The 15,078-nt window shown below is 46.2% G+C and overlaps 1 protein-coding gene, 4 non-coding genes and 1 pseudogene across 5 annotated transcripts; 1 reads left to right on the top strand and 5 right to left on the bottom strand.

Moving 5' to 3' along the window:
• Window positions 1-1,120: 1,120 nt before the first annotated feature.
• Window positions 1,121-3,853, bottom strand: RPS8 (ribosomal protein S8). The gene is made up of 6 exons (XM_036256765.1): window positions 3,793-3,853; window positions 3,270-3,376; window positions 2,682-2,781; window positions 2,116-2,291; window positions 1,742-1,871; window positions 1,121-1,286 (listed from the first exon to the last, which is right to left on the bottom strand). Exons 1-6 carry the CDS (start codon window positions 3,794-3,796, stop codon window positions 1,177-1,179), a joined length of 627 nt encoding a protein of 208 aa, XP_036112658.1. The 5' UTR covers window positions 3,797-3,853; the 3' UTR covers window positions 1,121-1,176.
• On the bottom strand, window positions 1,410-1,478 carry LOC118627389. Its single transcript, XR_004959135.1, has one exon. It is a non-coding gene; the product is annotated as a small nucleolar RNA SNORD38 (small nucleolar RNA).
• Window positions 1,977-2,046, bottom strand: LOC118627390. Its single transcript, XR_004959136.1, has one exon. It is a non-coding gene; the product is annotated as a small nucleolar RNA SNORD38 (small nucleolar RNA).
• LOC118627391 lies at window positions 2,864-2,966 on the bottom strand. Its single transcript, XR_004959137.1, has one exon. It is a non-coding gene; the product is annotated as a small nucleolar RNA SNORD46 (small nucleolar RNA).
• On the bottom strand, window positions 3,462-3,543 carry LOC118627382. Its single transcript, XR_004959128.1, has one exon. It is a non-coding gene; the product is annotated as a small nucleolar RNA SNORD55/SNORD39 (small nucleolar RNA).
• A 6,216-nt stretch (window positions 3,854-10,069) lies between the features above and the next one.
• On the top strand, window positions 10,070-10,278 carry LOC118625992 (annotated as a pseudogene).
• Window positions 10,279-15,078: the final 4,800 nt, after the last annotated feature.

The raw sequence follows: 15,078 nt of genomic DNA on the forward strand, positions 1-15,078 counted from the left end.
TAGTTTTCCATTCACTTTCAGATAGAGTGAGAGGGAGGGAGACAGATCAGCTGGTTGCCTCTTGCACAACCCCAACCAGGGCCAGGGAAGTGAACAGCAACCGAGGTACATGCCCTTGTCAGAAATTGAACCCGTGACTCTTTGGTCCTCAGGCTAATGGTCCAACCACTGAACCAAACGGGGCAGGGTCACAAACCTCATTTAAAGGCTGGCAATAGAGAAGGCAGCCAAGCTGAATAGAGCTCTCCCTCAGATATAGCAACGCAGAAATCACTGGTAATCTAACATACACTCAAAAATATATTTTTTTAGTCCTGGCATTTGGCTCAGCTGTTAAGAGTGTCAGCCTGTGGTCCAGAGACCTGGGTTTGGTTCCTGCTAAGGGCACGTACCTCAGTTGCAGTTTGTCCCCGGCCCTGGTTGGGTGGTATGGGTGGCAGCCATTCCATGTGTCCCTTTCACGTCGATGTTTCTCTCTCTGCCTCTCCCTCCCACTCTATCTGAAAAATGGAAAAAAATTTTTTTTTATCCTCACCTGAGGACATTTTTGCATTTATCCTCAGTTAGAGCAGGAGGAAAAGAAACATCAACTGGTTGCCAACCACATGACCCCAACAGGGGCCGGGGACAAACCACAACCACTGATATGTGTCCTTTGCAGGAACCGAACCCGGGACTCTCTGGTCCGCAGGCCAAAGCTCTAACCAGTTAGCAAACCAGCCAGGGCTAACATACTTTTTAGTGTGGGGGAAGGGGCTAGGGCTCAAGAGAAAATTATAACTTGCTTTAAACAATGCAGAAATGTGGAACAAATTTCAAGATTTCTAGACCACTAAAACCAAGGTTCAAGGGGTACAGGATCTCTCAAAGAGCCAACTTTAGAGGCAACATTGTTTCAAGGTTCCAATCATGGTCCAGTCAACATCCTAATATTGTTGGGGGCCCCAGTGCTGCGATACCTCCTTCGTATGGTCTTTGCTTGGCCTGCACGCAACATCCGTCTCCACTTTGGAGTGAGAAATGTTCCCCCTATCATATTAAGGTACAGGCCTGGCCTCCAGGGAGAGGGAATTAAAGACACTCTAATAGTGTGCTGATCAAGTAGTCAGACAACATGGACACAAAACCTGGGATAAACACCTTTATTACACGAGCTAAGACAGGAGGGAAGAGAACTTATTTGCCTTTCCGGGCCTTGATTTTCCTCAGATAGAACTCCAGCTCCTTGCCCTCTAGCACATAGCCATCTGCTCGGCCACACTGGCCTGGTCTTGAAGCGATGCATGCTGGAAGAGAGTTCATGGTCCTCAGCAAAATAATAATGTGGTCCTATCCATACCTATGTGCCCTTAAAAGCACATGGTGGTTCAAGTATCCTTCGGGGGGGGGAGCAGGCATGAAACCTGCTGTCTCCTCAGATACACTTTATCGTCACTTAAAATCAGTAGCAGAACTGGACAAAGTTTTCATCACCGAGACAGCCCCCTTAGTCTGGGAACCGACTTCTCAAAATACTGCTCCTGAAACTCAGAGGCAGAGTGAGGCTCAGGCCGAGGGACTCCTGCCCACCATTTCCTATTTTAGCTCCACACTAATGGGTTGACCAAATGTTGATTTGTATGCTGTTATCATTAAACTTCCCTGCTGAACCCTCTAGACCACATGGCTGACAGTCAAGGGTAAAATGCAGAGGGTACATGTCTTATGACCCACCCCCACCCCAATGCAACAGCCATCTTACCAAGAAGCTTGCCTTGCTGGAACTGCTCCTCGAGAAGACTGCTAATTTTGGCATTTTTTTTCCTCTCATCATACTTCTTCTGAATTTTCTTTGATCGTTTTTTGTTTAAAATCTCTTCCTCCTCAGGAGTCTGAGTAGTGGAGACACATGGGTTAGTTGGGGTCCCCAAACCCTAGTTCAAGTAAAGGATCACCATACATAGCCCTGAAGCCCACACACCCCAACTTCTGCTGCCTTCCTCAGCACTAAAGGTTTTCTTCTCTCTCTCTTCAGTAGCAGAACTGGACAGAATTTTCATCACAAGAAGGCTGGAAATCAGGTTTGCCTCCTCCCACCCCTACAGTGAGGTTGATTCCCCAAACACAAACACGTACCAGCTTAGCCCCCTTCTTGCGGCCCAGGGGCAGTGCATAGTGGGACTCGTACCACTGTCGGTATGGTGTGCTGTCAACAAGCACGATGCAGTTCTTGACTAGGGTTTTGGTGCGGACCAGTTCGTTGTTGGATGCATTGTAGACAACATCAATAATCCTCGTTTTGCGCGTACAACCTGCTTACAGGAGAGATTCAGAATCAAACCATGTAAACCACAGGCCAACTGGCCTTACCCTCCCATCACGGGCTTAATAGGGCCTAAGGAGAAGCTAGGGAACTCTAAGCCTTTACCCAGCCACAGGGCATCAGCTCATCTTCCACAAGCCCATCTTTCCATAGGTGGCTGACAGCGGCACATAGTCTCTAGATTCAGCCCCCTCCCTGAGCCTACAGAAATTGAGAGAGAGGACAGGCTGAAGAGACCACTCTGGTTACAACCTCAGGGTCTTTCAGAATTAAACTTCAGTATCTGGGTGGAGGCCAGGGACTTCCTGCTAAAAGCTTACTGAAGCTTAGAAGGGTTTAGGTGCTGAGTTCCCACCCCCTTCTGGAGGGCCTCACTCACACTCTGAGCCCCAGGAGAAGTTGCCCACATCCAGCCTCAAGGCCCTGTACTTCTTGTTGCCTCCCCGCACTCGTACTGTGTGTATGCGGCGCGGTCCAATCTAGAAAACACAAGGAAACAGAAACTAGATTATGAAGGAAAGCAAAACAAAAGAGGAAAGGAAACCTGGGCTAGATGGAGGAAACAAGTCAGTGTAACTATGACAAATCCTAGCATTGGCAAGTGGCACACAGGTGACCAAGACGATCACACCACGCCTAAGGGTATTTTTTCATCACTCTAGTTACCTCCAAGGAAAAAAAACCTGGTTCCAAATAGTGCAAATCAAGTGTCCACGCAACAGAAACACCAAATTTCTCATTTCTAGCTATCATGTGCAGAACCCACGCCCTCCAAAAGCCCTTCAATCCCTAACACATAGCACGTCTCGGCGTAATCTCTTTAGTCTTTACCCAAAAGCAAAGGTGAGGAAACCGTTCACTCCCAGAAAATCACGGAGCCCCACCAAAATTCAGCCGCCACGCGAAGAAGCCGGGCCACGGAGCCCAGCCAGAGGCGACCTCCGGAACGGCGAGACGCCGCACGCACCTTAGTGTTGGCAGCAGGACGTCCCAGCTCATATTTTCGCTTCTTGTGGTAGGGCTTCCTCTTGCCCCCAGTCTTACGACGCTTGTGCCAATTGTCCCGAGAGATGCCTGTATGTGGGAGCGGGGGGCGGAAGCTTAAACCACTGGACGCGGGGACGGACCTCGCCAGCTCCAGACCCCACGCAGGGCGGGCAGCACGCTCAGTTCTCCAAGGTTGGCTTCCCCACTGAGCACTCGGGAATTTTTACAGCAGTACTAAGGTGTCATCATACACGTGCTGCCCAGCCCGCACCCTTTCCGCGGCAGCCATGTTGGTGCCGCTTGCAGCCCCGGCTCGGGCTCGGGCTCGGGCTCGGGCACGGGCTCCAGCGCCGCCTCGGCGGCCCAAAACAGAGCATCACCCTCCTCATGGATGTTCGTTGCCGAGGGTCAGAGTGCCCACCCTCCTCACTTGACTGTGAGGCAGGATTGCGCCGGATTCAGTTCGCTCCTCTACCCCAGCTCCCACACAAAGCGACACTCACCCATGGCTTGGCGCCGGCTGGAAAGAGAAAACGCAAAGAGTCACGGTCCGGTTTGTAAAACGCAGTCCCGCCCCAAACGTAGAAAGTGGCAGGCAGTTACGACGGTTTTGCGACTGCGTCTTAAAGGAACTGCAGTTAATACGTGTCTCCGACCGCGCCAAAGCCTCCCCTCCTGAAAGGTTTTTCTGAGCTCCGAAGCCCTGGGGGACGTTTGGCTGGGGAGTCTCGCGGCGACAAGATCTGTGCAAGCTTTGGTGCAGTCTGAAGGCTCTATGTAGGGCACAACCGAGGGGGAGTAGCCTGGCTTTGTTTACCACTTGAAAAGCCTTGTTTTAGAAGCTTTTGCAGTGGTCCAGGATGAGGGATGTGGGTGCGGGTACGGCTGAAAAGGGTGAAAGGCAGTAGAGATGGAGAGGGGTGGGCTGGGTTTTGTTTTGAAGGATTTGGTGAGAGGTTGGATGTAGAGGTTTAGGGGGAGGGAGGTGTGTCAAGTGTTTCAATAACTCACTTGATCAGTTGGATGAATATTGGTGTCATCTTTATTGAAGTGGATGGAGTAGGCTGAGGAAGGAGCTTTGTGACTCAGTTAAGTGGTACTGATAGTGTTGAGGCCCAAGAAGGCCACCCCACAATATCACATAATGGTATATTGGTTATTTTAATTAGGTACTTGAGAAGCAGAATTGCACCTTTATTTTCCCGTCTCCTTGAATGAGGAAATAAATCTCCCATGTGAAAGGTGCCCTCCCTGCACCTAAAAGACACCCCTTATTGATAGAATTAAACAGCTCAGAGCTGAACAATCTGTATAAACAAGCATTGGTCCTTACTAATTTACTACCCGAACCAGGCCGGTGTGGTTCAGTGGTTGAGTGTCGACCCTGCACCAAGAGGTTGCTGGGTTCGATTCCCGGTCAGGGCACAGGTCCAGGTTGTGGGCCCAATCCCCAGTGGGGGCGCATGCAGGAGGCGGCCAGTGGATGTTCTCTCTCATCCATGTCTTCCTTCCTTCCTTCCTTCTTTCCTTCTTTCCTTCCTTCCTTCCTTCCTTCCTTCCTTCCTTCCTTCCTTCCTTCCTCCCTCCCTCCCTCCCTCCCTCCCTCCCTCCCTCCCTCCCTCCTTTCTTTCTTTCTTTCCTTTCTCTCTCTCTCTCTTTCTTTTCCTCACCCGAGGACATTTTTCCATTTTTTTGTTCAGATAGAGTGGGAGGGAGAGAGAGGAAGAGAGAGAGAGAAACATTGACGTGAAAGGGACATGAGTGGCTGCCACCTGCATGACCAACCAGGGCTGGGGACAAACTGCAACCAAGGTACCTGCTCTTAGCGGGAACCGAACCTGGGTCTCTCTGGACCACAGGTCGACGCTCTAACTGCTGAGCCAAACCGGCCAGGGCTCTCATCCATGTTTCTATCTCTTCTCTCTCCCCCTCCCTTCCTCTCCTAAAATAAATAATAATAATAATAAAAGAGCCCTGGCCAGTTTGGCTCAGCGGTTGGAGCGTCGGCCTGTGAACCAGACAGTCCTGGGTTCGGTTCCCACTAGGGGCACGTACCAAAAAATAAAAATAAATAATAATAATAATAAATACCTAGTTCGATCATTTATTCGAGCCTCATTTTATTATCTGAATAATCATATTGTGATTCTCCCATGTGCACATGTACATTGCTTTTTCTTTTGTTAATCTAGTTTTATATCAATTTTTTTTTTTAATCTTCACCCAAGGACATTTTTTTTTTTTTTGCATTTATCTTCAGATAGACCAGGAAGGAGAAAGAAGGGAAGAGAGAGAGAGAGAGAGAGAGAGAGAGAAACATCGATATGAGAGAGACACATCAAGTGGTTGCCACCCACACAACCCCAACCGGGCCAGGGACAAACTGCGACCGAAGTAGGTGCCCTTAGCAGGAACCGAACCCGGGTCTCTACAGTCTGCAGGCCGGTGCTGTAACCGCTGAGCCAAACTGGCCAGGGCTAGTTTTATATCAATTTTATTATTTTGTTGCTAGTCCAGTCATGAGAACTAAAGAAGGTAAAAGGGGGGGGGATAAGATAAAATAAAGAAGGTGAAAGGGGAATTCTCCCTCTCTCTGACAACAGGCAGCTGAATGTTCATGTCTGGCCATCCTTATAGAAGAGATCTGGACAGAAGTTCTAGGAATCATTGATATATAAATAGTAATTAATGCTACCAGAATGAATGTAATCTAGGGGGACAGCATAAAGCGAACTTTTCTTATAAAGGGTAGATAAATACTTGAGGCTTTGTGGGCTATAGGGTCTGTGTCACAGCTACTCATCTTTGCTGTGGTAGTGTGAAAGCAGCCATAGACAAAGGCAAACAAATGGATGTGGCTATGTTCCAATAAAACTTTATGGATACTGGGATTCATTTTCATGAAATACTATGCTTTTGAATTTTTTAAAATCAATTTATTTTATTCATTCATTCATTCATTCATTCATTTTTTTCAATCCTCACCTGAGAATATTTTTGCATTTATCTTCAGATAGAGCGGGAGGGAGAGAGGGAGGAAGAGAGAGAGAGAGAAACATTGATGTGAGAGAGAGACATTGAGTGGTTGCCACCCCCACGACCCCAACCAAGGCCGGGGACAAACTGCAACCAAGGTACGTGCCCTTAGTGGGAACCAAACCCGGGTCTCTCCAGACCGTAAGCCAACGCTCCAACTGCTGAGCCAAACCAGCCAGGGCTATTTTTTTTCTTTATTGATTTAGAGGGAGAGAGAGAAACATTGATGAGCGAGAACACGGATTGGCCACATCCTACATGCCACCCACTGGGGTTTGGCCCACAACCCGGGCATGTGCCCTAACCGGGAATCGAACCGGCAACCTCTTGGTGCATGGGTCGATGCTCAACCATTGAGCCACATTGGCCGGGCAGGTTTTGGGGTTTTTTTTGTTTGTTTGTTTGTTTAGTATGTTTTTATTGCCTGGCTGATGGATGTAGCTCACTGGATTGAGCATCCTCCCATGGACTGAGAGGTTGAGGTTCAATTGCTGGTCAAGGCACATGGCAAGCTTCAGGTTTGATCCCTAGAAGGGGGCATGCAGGAGGCAGCTGATTGATGTTTCTCACATTGATGTTTTATCTTTCTCTCTAAAGAATCAATAAAAACATATTTTAAAAAAATATGCTTTATTATTATTTTATTTTTTTTGGAGAGAGAGAAACATCTGTTGGCTGCCTCCCACACGCCTCCCACTGGGGTGCATGGGGTTGATGCCCAACTACTGAGCCACACCAGCTGGGCTAGAGGGTAGTTTTGTTTTGTTTTAATATGTTGGTTTTATTTTATTTTTTATATATTTTTCTTTATTTATTTTAGAGAGAGGAGGAAGGGAGAGGGAGAGAGGGAGAAACATTGATGACAGAGAACATCAATTGGCTGTCTCCTGCATGCCCCCCACTGTGGATTGGGCTCACAACCTGGGCATGTGCCCTGACCAGGAATTGAACTAGTGACCTCTTGGTGCATAGGTCAATGCTCAAACACTGAGCCACACTGGCCGGGCTGATTTTTTGTTTTTTTAAGAGAGAGAAGAAGGGAAAGAGAGATAGAAACATCGATGTGAGAGAGAAACATCCATCAGCTGCCTTCTGCATGCCCTCTACTGGGGATCAAGCCTGCAACTCAGGCATGTGCTCTGACTGGGAATTGAACCAGGACCTCTCAGTCCATAGGACAAAGCTCCATCCACTGAGTCACACCGGCTAGGCTAGAGGGCAGTTATTTTAAAGGAATAAACTGTCTGATGGATAGGCCCTTTCACACTTGGTTCCAGATCCTATCCCATTCATTGGAAGGGATTCTCTCAACATTATCCCTTCTTCTCTATCTTCAACCTTTCACTGGCTTCCAGAACATTCAGAATAAAATCTAAATTTCTTTTTATTTTTGGTGTGTGTGAGGTATGTATATGTTACCCATAAAATAAATTTGATCCTGTATGGGCAGTGCTTAGGCTACTAACTATAGGCCTTGGGATGAAAGGGTGTCATGGGCTGAAGCCTGGTTTTATCTATGTATTTTAATTTGTTTTTATTGCGTTTTGTTTGTTTGTTTTTATAGAGAAAGAGGAAGAGAGAGAAACATCAATGAGAGAAACATTAATTGGCTGCCTCCTGCATGCCCCCTACTGGGGCTGTGCTCTGAGCAGGAATCAAACCTGGACCTCACAGTCCATGGAACAACACTCAATCCACTGAGCCATACCAGCCAGGCTGAAGCCTGGTTTTGAGGGTCTAACAGCTTCAATGCAGTGCTCCCATGTGGATTTTCCTTTCCTGAGCCACTCTGTGGGGACTACAGCACCCCTAAACTGGCCTGATAGGAGAGGCCTCCAGAAATGTCCCAGGCTAGGTGATTGTTTTGGGCATAGATGTTGCTTATAGCTGGAGTGCATGTGTCTGCCCCCAAAGCTGTGTGTGCCATGGTGGGTGTGACTGCCAAGGGCCCTGGGAGTGTGGAGCTGGTGACATTCCTTGCCGATGACCCTGTAGAATAAAATCTAAATTTCTTTTTTTTTTTTATTCTCACCTGAGGACATTTTTCCATTTTTTGTTCAGATAGAATGGGAGGGAGAGAGAAAGAGAGAAACATCGATGTGAAAGGGCCACATGGCCGCCACCCGCACGACCCAACCAGGGCTGGGGATAAACTGCAACCGAGGTACATGCCCTTAGCAGGAACCGAACCTGGTTCTCTCTGGACCACAGGTTGACGCTGTAACCGCTGAGTCAAACCGGCCAGGGTATGTTTCTTTCTTTCTCTCTCCCTCCCCACTCTATCTGAATAAAAAATGAAAAAATATCCTTGGGGTGAGGATGAAAAATAATAATAATAAAAAATAAATAATAAAATCTAAATTTCTTACGAGGGACTGGAAGACCCAGGAATAGGGACTATAGAGTTCCATGTCATCCTGGAGAGATCCTCTTTTCTGCTCCCCTTTATACCCCCGCCTGGACACCATTTGCTTTGAGACCATTAACAGTGATCATATTATGCCTTTGGCCCTTTTTTTCATTAGTTGCCTTAAAAATTATCTCCTAAATTATTCCTATCACCCACATTCTAATCCTGACACAGGTTATTATATATATGTACAGATTTCTCACTATCCATTTAAATCTTTTTACTGGTTCCTGTGTCATTCATCAGGAAAAAAAAAATCCTCTATTTTCGACCTGTTCTCTAAATTTTGCCTTCTAAATGTTTCCCTCACCTTCTGACAGAAACCTGGTTCTCTCAGAGGACTTTTCTTGGTCAACCTTCTCAAGTGGAGGTGATTACACTCTTATTTTCTAGATGGGAGACAGGTGTGCTCCATGGTCTTTGCCAATTTCAGGCCATTTTTACGCTATCTTCCCTGAACAACACAAACTTTGAATGTTATGCCATAAGACTATAACATTCACTACCCCTCTTTACTGCAGTTATCCATAAATGCTGGTTCTTACCAACTTATGCCTAGAAGATTTTAAATACTGACTCACTGTCACATTCTCTAACACTACTCTTATCATATAGTGGGTGCCTACACATGAGCAACACAGATGCCTGATGCAGCATTACCAGTTGGGGCTAAAAGACTGACTTAAAAAAGCCCACAAACCAGCCCTGGCCAGTTTGGCTCAGCGGTTAGAACATCGACCTGCGGACCAGAGACTCCTGGGATTGGTTCCCGCTAAGGGCACATACCTTGGTTGCGGTTCATCCCCAGCCCTGGTAGGGGCATGCAGGAGGCAACCAGTCAGTGTGTCTCTCTCACATCAATGTTTCTCTCTCCCCCCCACCCCCTCCTACTCTGCCTGAAGATAAATGTAAAAATATCCTCGGTGAGGATTAAAAAAAAAAAATTGTCCAGCCAGTGTGGCTCAGTGGTTGAGTGTGGACCCATGCACCAAGAGGTCGCTGGTTTAATTCTGGGTCAGGGCACATGCTCCAGTTGTGGGCCCGATCCCCAGTGCGGGGGCATGCAGGAAGCGGCCAGTCGGTGTTTCTCTTATTGATGTTTCTATCTTCCTCTCCCTCTCCCTTCCTCTTTCTCTAAAAATGAATAAAAATGTATTTGAAAGAAAGAAAAAAAAAAGCTACATATCATAAGCAAATGGGATTTATCCCAGATTTGCAAGGTTGGTTTAACATCTGAAAATCAATTAATCTAATATAGCATTATTGATGAAATAAAGGTGAAAAACACAACACACAGAAAAAGCATTTTTTTCCGCCCGACAGTTGCCGCCAGCATGGACACGAGTTGTGTGCAACCTATCAAGCTAGCCAGGGTCACCAAGATGCTGGGCAGGACCGGTTCCCAGGGACAGTGCAGGCAGGTACGCGTGGAATTCATGGATGACACGAGCTGCTCCATCATTCACAGCATGACAGGGCCATGTGTGAGGGTGACGTGCTCACTCTATTGGAGTCAGAGCCAGAGGCTCAGAGGCTGCGCTGAATTTGTGTCTGGGTCCTGGTTGAGTGGGTGGACCACATGGCCCATGGGGAAGATGTTCCACTGTTAGTAAAGCATTTATGTAAAAAAAAAAAAAAGAAAAAGCATTTGACAAAATCTAATACCCTTTCATGATAAAAATACTGAACAAACTAGAAGCAGTTGATCCACCAGATCAAGACCATCTACAAACATCATCCTTAATAATCAGAAATAAGGTCTGGCTGGTGTGCTCAATGGTTAGCGCATCAGCCCATGAAATGAAGGGTCACGGGTTCAATTCCCAGTCAAGGGCACGTATCTGGGTTGCAGGTTTGATCCCCGGCCCCAGTCTGGGTGCTTGCGGGAGGCAACTTACCTATGTCTCTCTCTCACATCGATGTTTCTCTCCCTCTCTCTCCCCCTGCCTCCCTCCCTCCCTTCCACTCTCTAAAAAAAAAAAAAGGAAAAATTATCCTCTGTGATGATTAACCAAAAAAAAAAAAATCAGAAATAAGATAAAAATGTCACTTTCACCACTTCTATTTGAAATTGTATTGGGTATTCTATCCAGGACAATTAGACGAGAAATACAAGGATTGGGAAGGAAGAACTCAAACTCAAACTATATTTATAAATGACATGATCTTATAATAGAAAATGCCAGCCTGGTTGGTGTGGCTCAGTGGATTGAGCATCGTCTCATGCACCAGAAGGTCACAGGTTTGATTCCTGGTCAGGGCATATGCTCAAGTTGCAGGCTTGATCCCCAGTGGGGAGTGTGCAGGAGGTGGCCAATAGATGTTTCTATCTCTCCCTCCCTTCCTCTCTCTCTAAAAAAAAAAATCAATAAAAATATTAAAAAGAAAATGCCAAAGAATATACAAAATACAACTGTTACTTAACAAATTCAGTAAAGTTGCAAGGTGCAAGATCACACAAAAATCAGTTGTGTTTCCATACACTAGCAATGAACAATCTGAAAAGGAACCTAAGAAAAATAATTCCTTTTGCAATAGCATCCAAAAGAATAAAATATCTAAGAAATAAATTTAACCAAGGAGGTGAAATACTTATATACTGAAAACTATAAACATTGTTGAAAGAAATTTAAAAAGACCTAAATAAATGGAGATTTTGTGTTCATGGATTGAGAGACTTAATATTAAGATGGCAATACTGCCTGGCCAGTGTGGCTCAGTGGTTGAGCATCAACCCATGCACCAAGAGGTCCCTGGTTCAATTCCTGGTCAGGGCACATGCCCAGGTTATGGGCCAAATCCCTGGTGGGAGGTATGCAGGAAACAGCCAATCGATGCTCTCTCTCATCGATGTTTCTACCTCTCTCACTCTACCTTCCTCTCTTTCTAAAATCAATAAAGAAAAATAAAAGATGGCAGTACTATCTGGTTCTGGATGCATTGCTCGGTTGGTTAGAGTGTCGTCCTAATTCACCAAGGTTGCAGGTTTCATCCCTGGTCAGGGCACATACAAGAAGTAGCCAAAACCCTGGCCAGTTAGAGCATCGGTCCTCAGACCAAAGGGTCATGGGTTCTATTTCCAGTCAAGGGCATGTACCTAGGTTGCAGGTTCAATACCTGGCCCCAGACAGGGTCATGGTCATGCGGGAGGCAACCAATCGATGTCTCTCTCTCATATCAATGTTTCTCTCTCTCCCTCTCTCCCACTCTATCTAAAACAGAAAAACAATGGAAAAAATATCCTCAGGTGAGAATTAACAAAACATACTAAGTGGAAGAGGCCAGATACCAAAGAGCACACATTTATGAAATATCCAGACTAGGCAAATCTATAGAGAAAGGTTAGTGGTTTCCTAGGGCTGGGGGAGAAATGAATTGGGGGGTGAATGTTAATGGGTATGGGATTTCTTTTGGGGTGATGAAAATGTTTTGGAATTAGTGGTAATTGTTGCCCAATTAAATGAGTATACTAAAACCCACTGAACTGTATACTTTAAAAGGGTGAATTTAAAAAAAAATAATTTCTTGCTTTTGTTTTGTTTTTTATCCTCACCTGAGGACATTTTTCCATTTTTTGTTCAGATAGAGTGGGAGGGAGATAGAGGAAGAGAGAGAGAGAGAAACAGCGATGTGAAAGGGACACAGAGTGGCTGCCTCCTGCACAACCCAACCAGGGCCGGGGCCAAACTGCAACTGAGGTACATGCCCTTAGCAGGAACCGAACCCGGGTCTCTCTGGACCACAGGCCGACGCTCTAACCACTGAGCAAAACTGGCCAGGGCGAAAAGAGTGAATTTTAAAAAAGATTTTATAATTGATTTTTATTTATTTATTTATTTTATTTATTGATTTTTTTAGAGAGAGAAAGGGAAAGGGAGAGATAGAAACATCAGTAAGAGAGAACATCGACTGGCCACCTCCTGCTTGCCCCTCACTGGGGATCAGGCCTACAACCTGAGTGTATGCCCTGACTGGAATCAAAAGAGCAACCTCTTGGTGCATGGGTCAATGCTCAACCACTGAGCCACACTGGCCGTGTGATTTTTTTTTAAATCTTCACCCGAGGATATTTTTACATTTATTTTCAGGTAGAGTGGGAAGAGAGAGAGAAACATTGATGTGAGAGAGACACATTGACCGGTTGCCTCCCATACAACACCAACCAGGGCCGGGGACAAACTGCAACTGAAGTATGAGCCCTTGGCTGGAATCGAACCCGGGTCTCTCTGGTCCACAGGTGGACACTCTAAATGCTGAGCCAAACTGATTAGGGCTTATAATTGATTTTGAGAGAGTAGAAGGGAGAGGGAGAGAGAGAAACATTGATGTGAGAGGAAAACATTGATCAGCTGCCTCTTGCACACCCAGCTGGAGATAGAGCACGCAAAAAAAAAAAAAAAAAAAAAATGAACAAAAACAAAACAAAACACCTTGACATATTCAAGAAATGAAGGCCAGCCCTGGCTGGTGTGGCTTAGTCGGCTGAGCACCATCACAATGTCACATGCACCAAAAGGTTGCTGGTGACATTCCAGGTCAGGGCACATGTCCAGGTTGTGAGCTTGATCTCCAGTAGAGGGCATGCAGGAGGCAGCCAATCCATGTTTCTCTTTCTCTCCCTCTCTCCCTAAAACAAAATTTAAAAAGTAAATAAAAAGAAAAGAAGTAAAAGCCAGTATGGTTGGAAAACAGGGAGTGGTAGGATTCATTCATTCATAAACATGTATGTGTGCTTAACATATATTCTAGACACTATGTATACAGTATCAAATATAACAAAAAACTCAGTAAGTCATAATAATTCTATACCAGTATTATCCCTATTTCACACAAAGAGGTTAAACAATCCACTTAAGCTTCTGCAGTCACAGAGCTAGGATCCCATCCTGCAGTGTTGGCTTCCCAAGTTGGGTTTTTAGCCTCTAAACTGTTCTGCCCAAATTACATTCCCACTGGACCCATAGGGAGCTGACTGGGTAGAGCCTAATATGTCACAGTAGGGGATTCAGAATTTATCCTTTGTGCAAGGAGATGTTATTCAAGGGTTCCATGCAGGGGATAACTTATAAGGATTGCTCTGGCTGGTTGGTGAGAATAGGCCCCTGGAGTTGAGAATTCCATCAGGAGACCAGTTCTATCAGGTGTTCCAAGTGAAAAGGTGGGCAGGTCCAAGCTGGTGGCCTTTTTAAAAAAAAATTTTTTTATTGATTTTAGAGGGGAAGGGAGAGGGAGAGAGATAGAAACATTGATGAGAGAGAACATCAACTGGCCACCTCACTGGGATCAGGCCCACAAAAACTGGGCATGTGCCCTGACTGGGAATCAAACTCTTGGTGCATGGGTCACACCACTGAGCCACAACGGCCAGGCAGCATTCTTTCATTTAATCTTTTCAGTTCTGGGATGTGGGTAATGGTGTCCACATTTTATTTATTTATTTATTTTGTACAGATAGAGTGGGAGGGAGAGAGAGGAAGGGAGAGAGAGAGAGGAACATCGACGTGAAAGGGACACATCGAGTGGCTGCCACCCACACGACCAACCAGGGCCGGGGACCAACTGCAACCGAGGTACATGCCCTTAGCGGGAACCGAACCCGGGTCTCTCTGGACCGTAGGCCGACACTCTAACCGCTGAGCCAAACTGGCCAGGGCGGTGTCCACATTTTATAGATGGGGGTAAAGTTAGGTATCTGGAAGCCTGAAAGACCTTAGAGCCAGTCCTGTTTCTGTTCAACATCTGATTCAGCTGAACTTCTGAATCCAGGTCTTATATTTGATTATTTAATAGTACCTCAAACTCATGTATTCTCTCACCATGAGGTAGAGAATACCCTATTTTAAAAATGAAGTAACGAAGGCTTCGAGGGCCAGAACTTGGTTTGTTCAATCCCACCCTTCTGAGCTCCTGCGGGAGCCCACGTGCCCCTGCTTCCCTCCCACCTCCCCGAGTCCTTTCTAAATCACATTTGACTGTGTGGCTCCGAGGCTAATTACCAACTAGATAATTCATGCTCCGTGATACTGAATCTGGAGTCCTCCGGTTCCCAAAGTGTTCACACCCCATGTTTGGTCCCTCAGTCTATCTGGAAAACGTCTACTCATTTTTCAAGACCAAACTGGTATTGCCCATCAGATCCTTTCCAAGGCCAAGTGCTTTCTTGTCAGTGTTCCACAGACTCTCTTCACATGCCCTGAGCAGACTGTACCTGACAGCGCCGTCTCCTTCCTGCTTATAGCTGGTTCCCAGGAGAGGGCCTGGGACCTGGTGAGCATACTGAACAAGACAGGTTGGAGTCTTGAGCATGTCCCCTAACCGCAGGTGTGGATTTGGTCTCCAGGTA

Source organism: Molossus molossus, unplaced genomic scaffold (assembly GCF_014108415.1).
Source record: "Molossus molossus isolate mMolMol1 unplaced genomic scaffold, mMolMol1.p scaffold_m16_p_12, whole genome shotgun sequence".
Lineage (NCBI taxonomy): Eukaryota > Metazoa > Chordata > Mammalia > Chiroptera > Molossidae > Molossus > Molossus molossus.

Excerpts from the sequence above, each read along its gene's own strand:
- RPS8 (XM_036256765.1), bottom strand. Across the intron at positions 2,782-3,269 it reads GTCCTGCTGCCAACACTAAG|ATTGGACCGCGCCGCATACA; the intron begins GTGCGTGCGGCG and ends TGTGTTTTCTAG. Across the intron at positions 1,872-2,115 it reads GCAAGAAGGGGGCTAAGCTG|ACTCCTGAGGAGGAAGAGAT; the intron begins GTACGTGTTTGT and ends TCCACTACTCAG.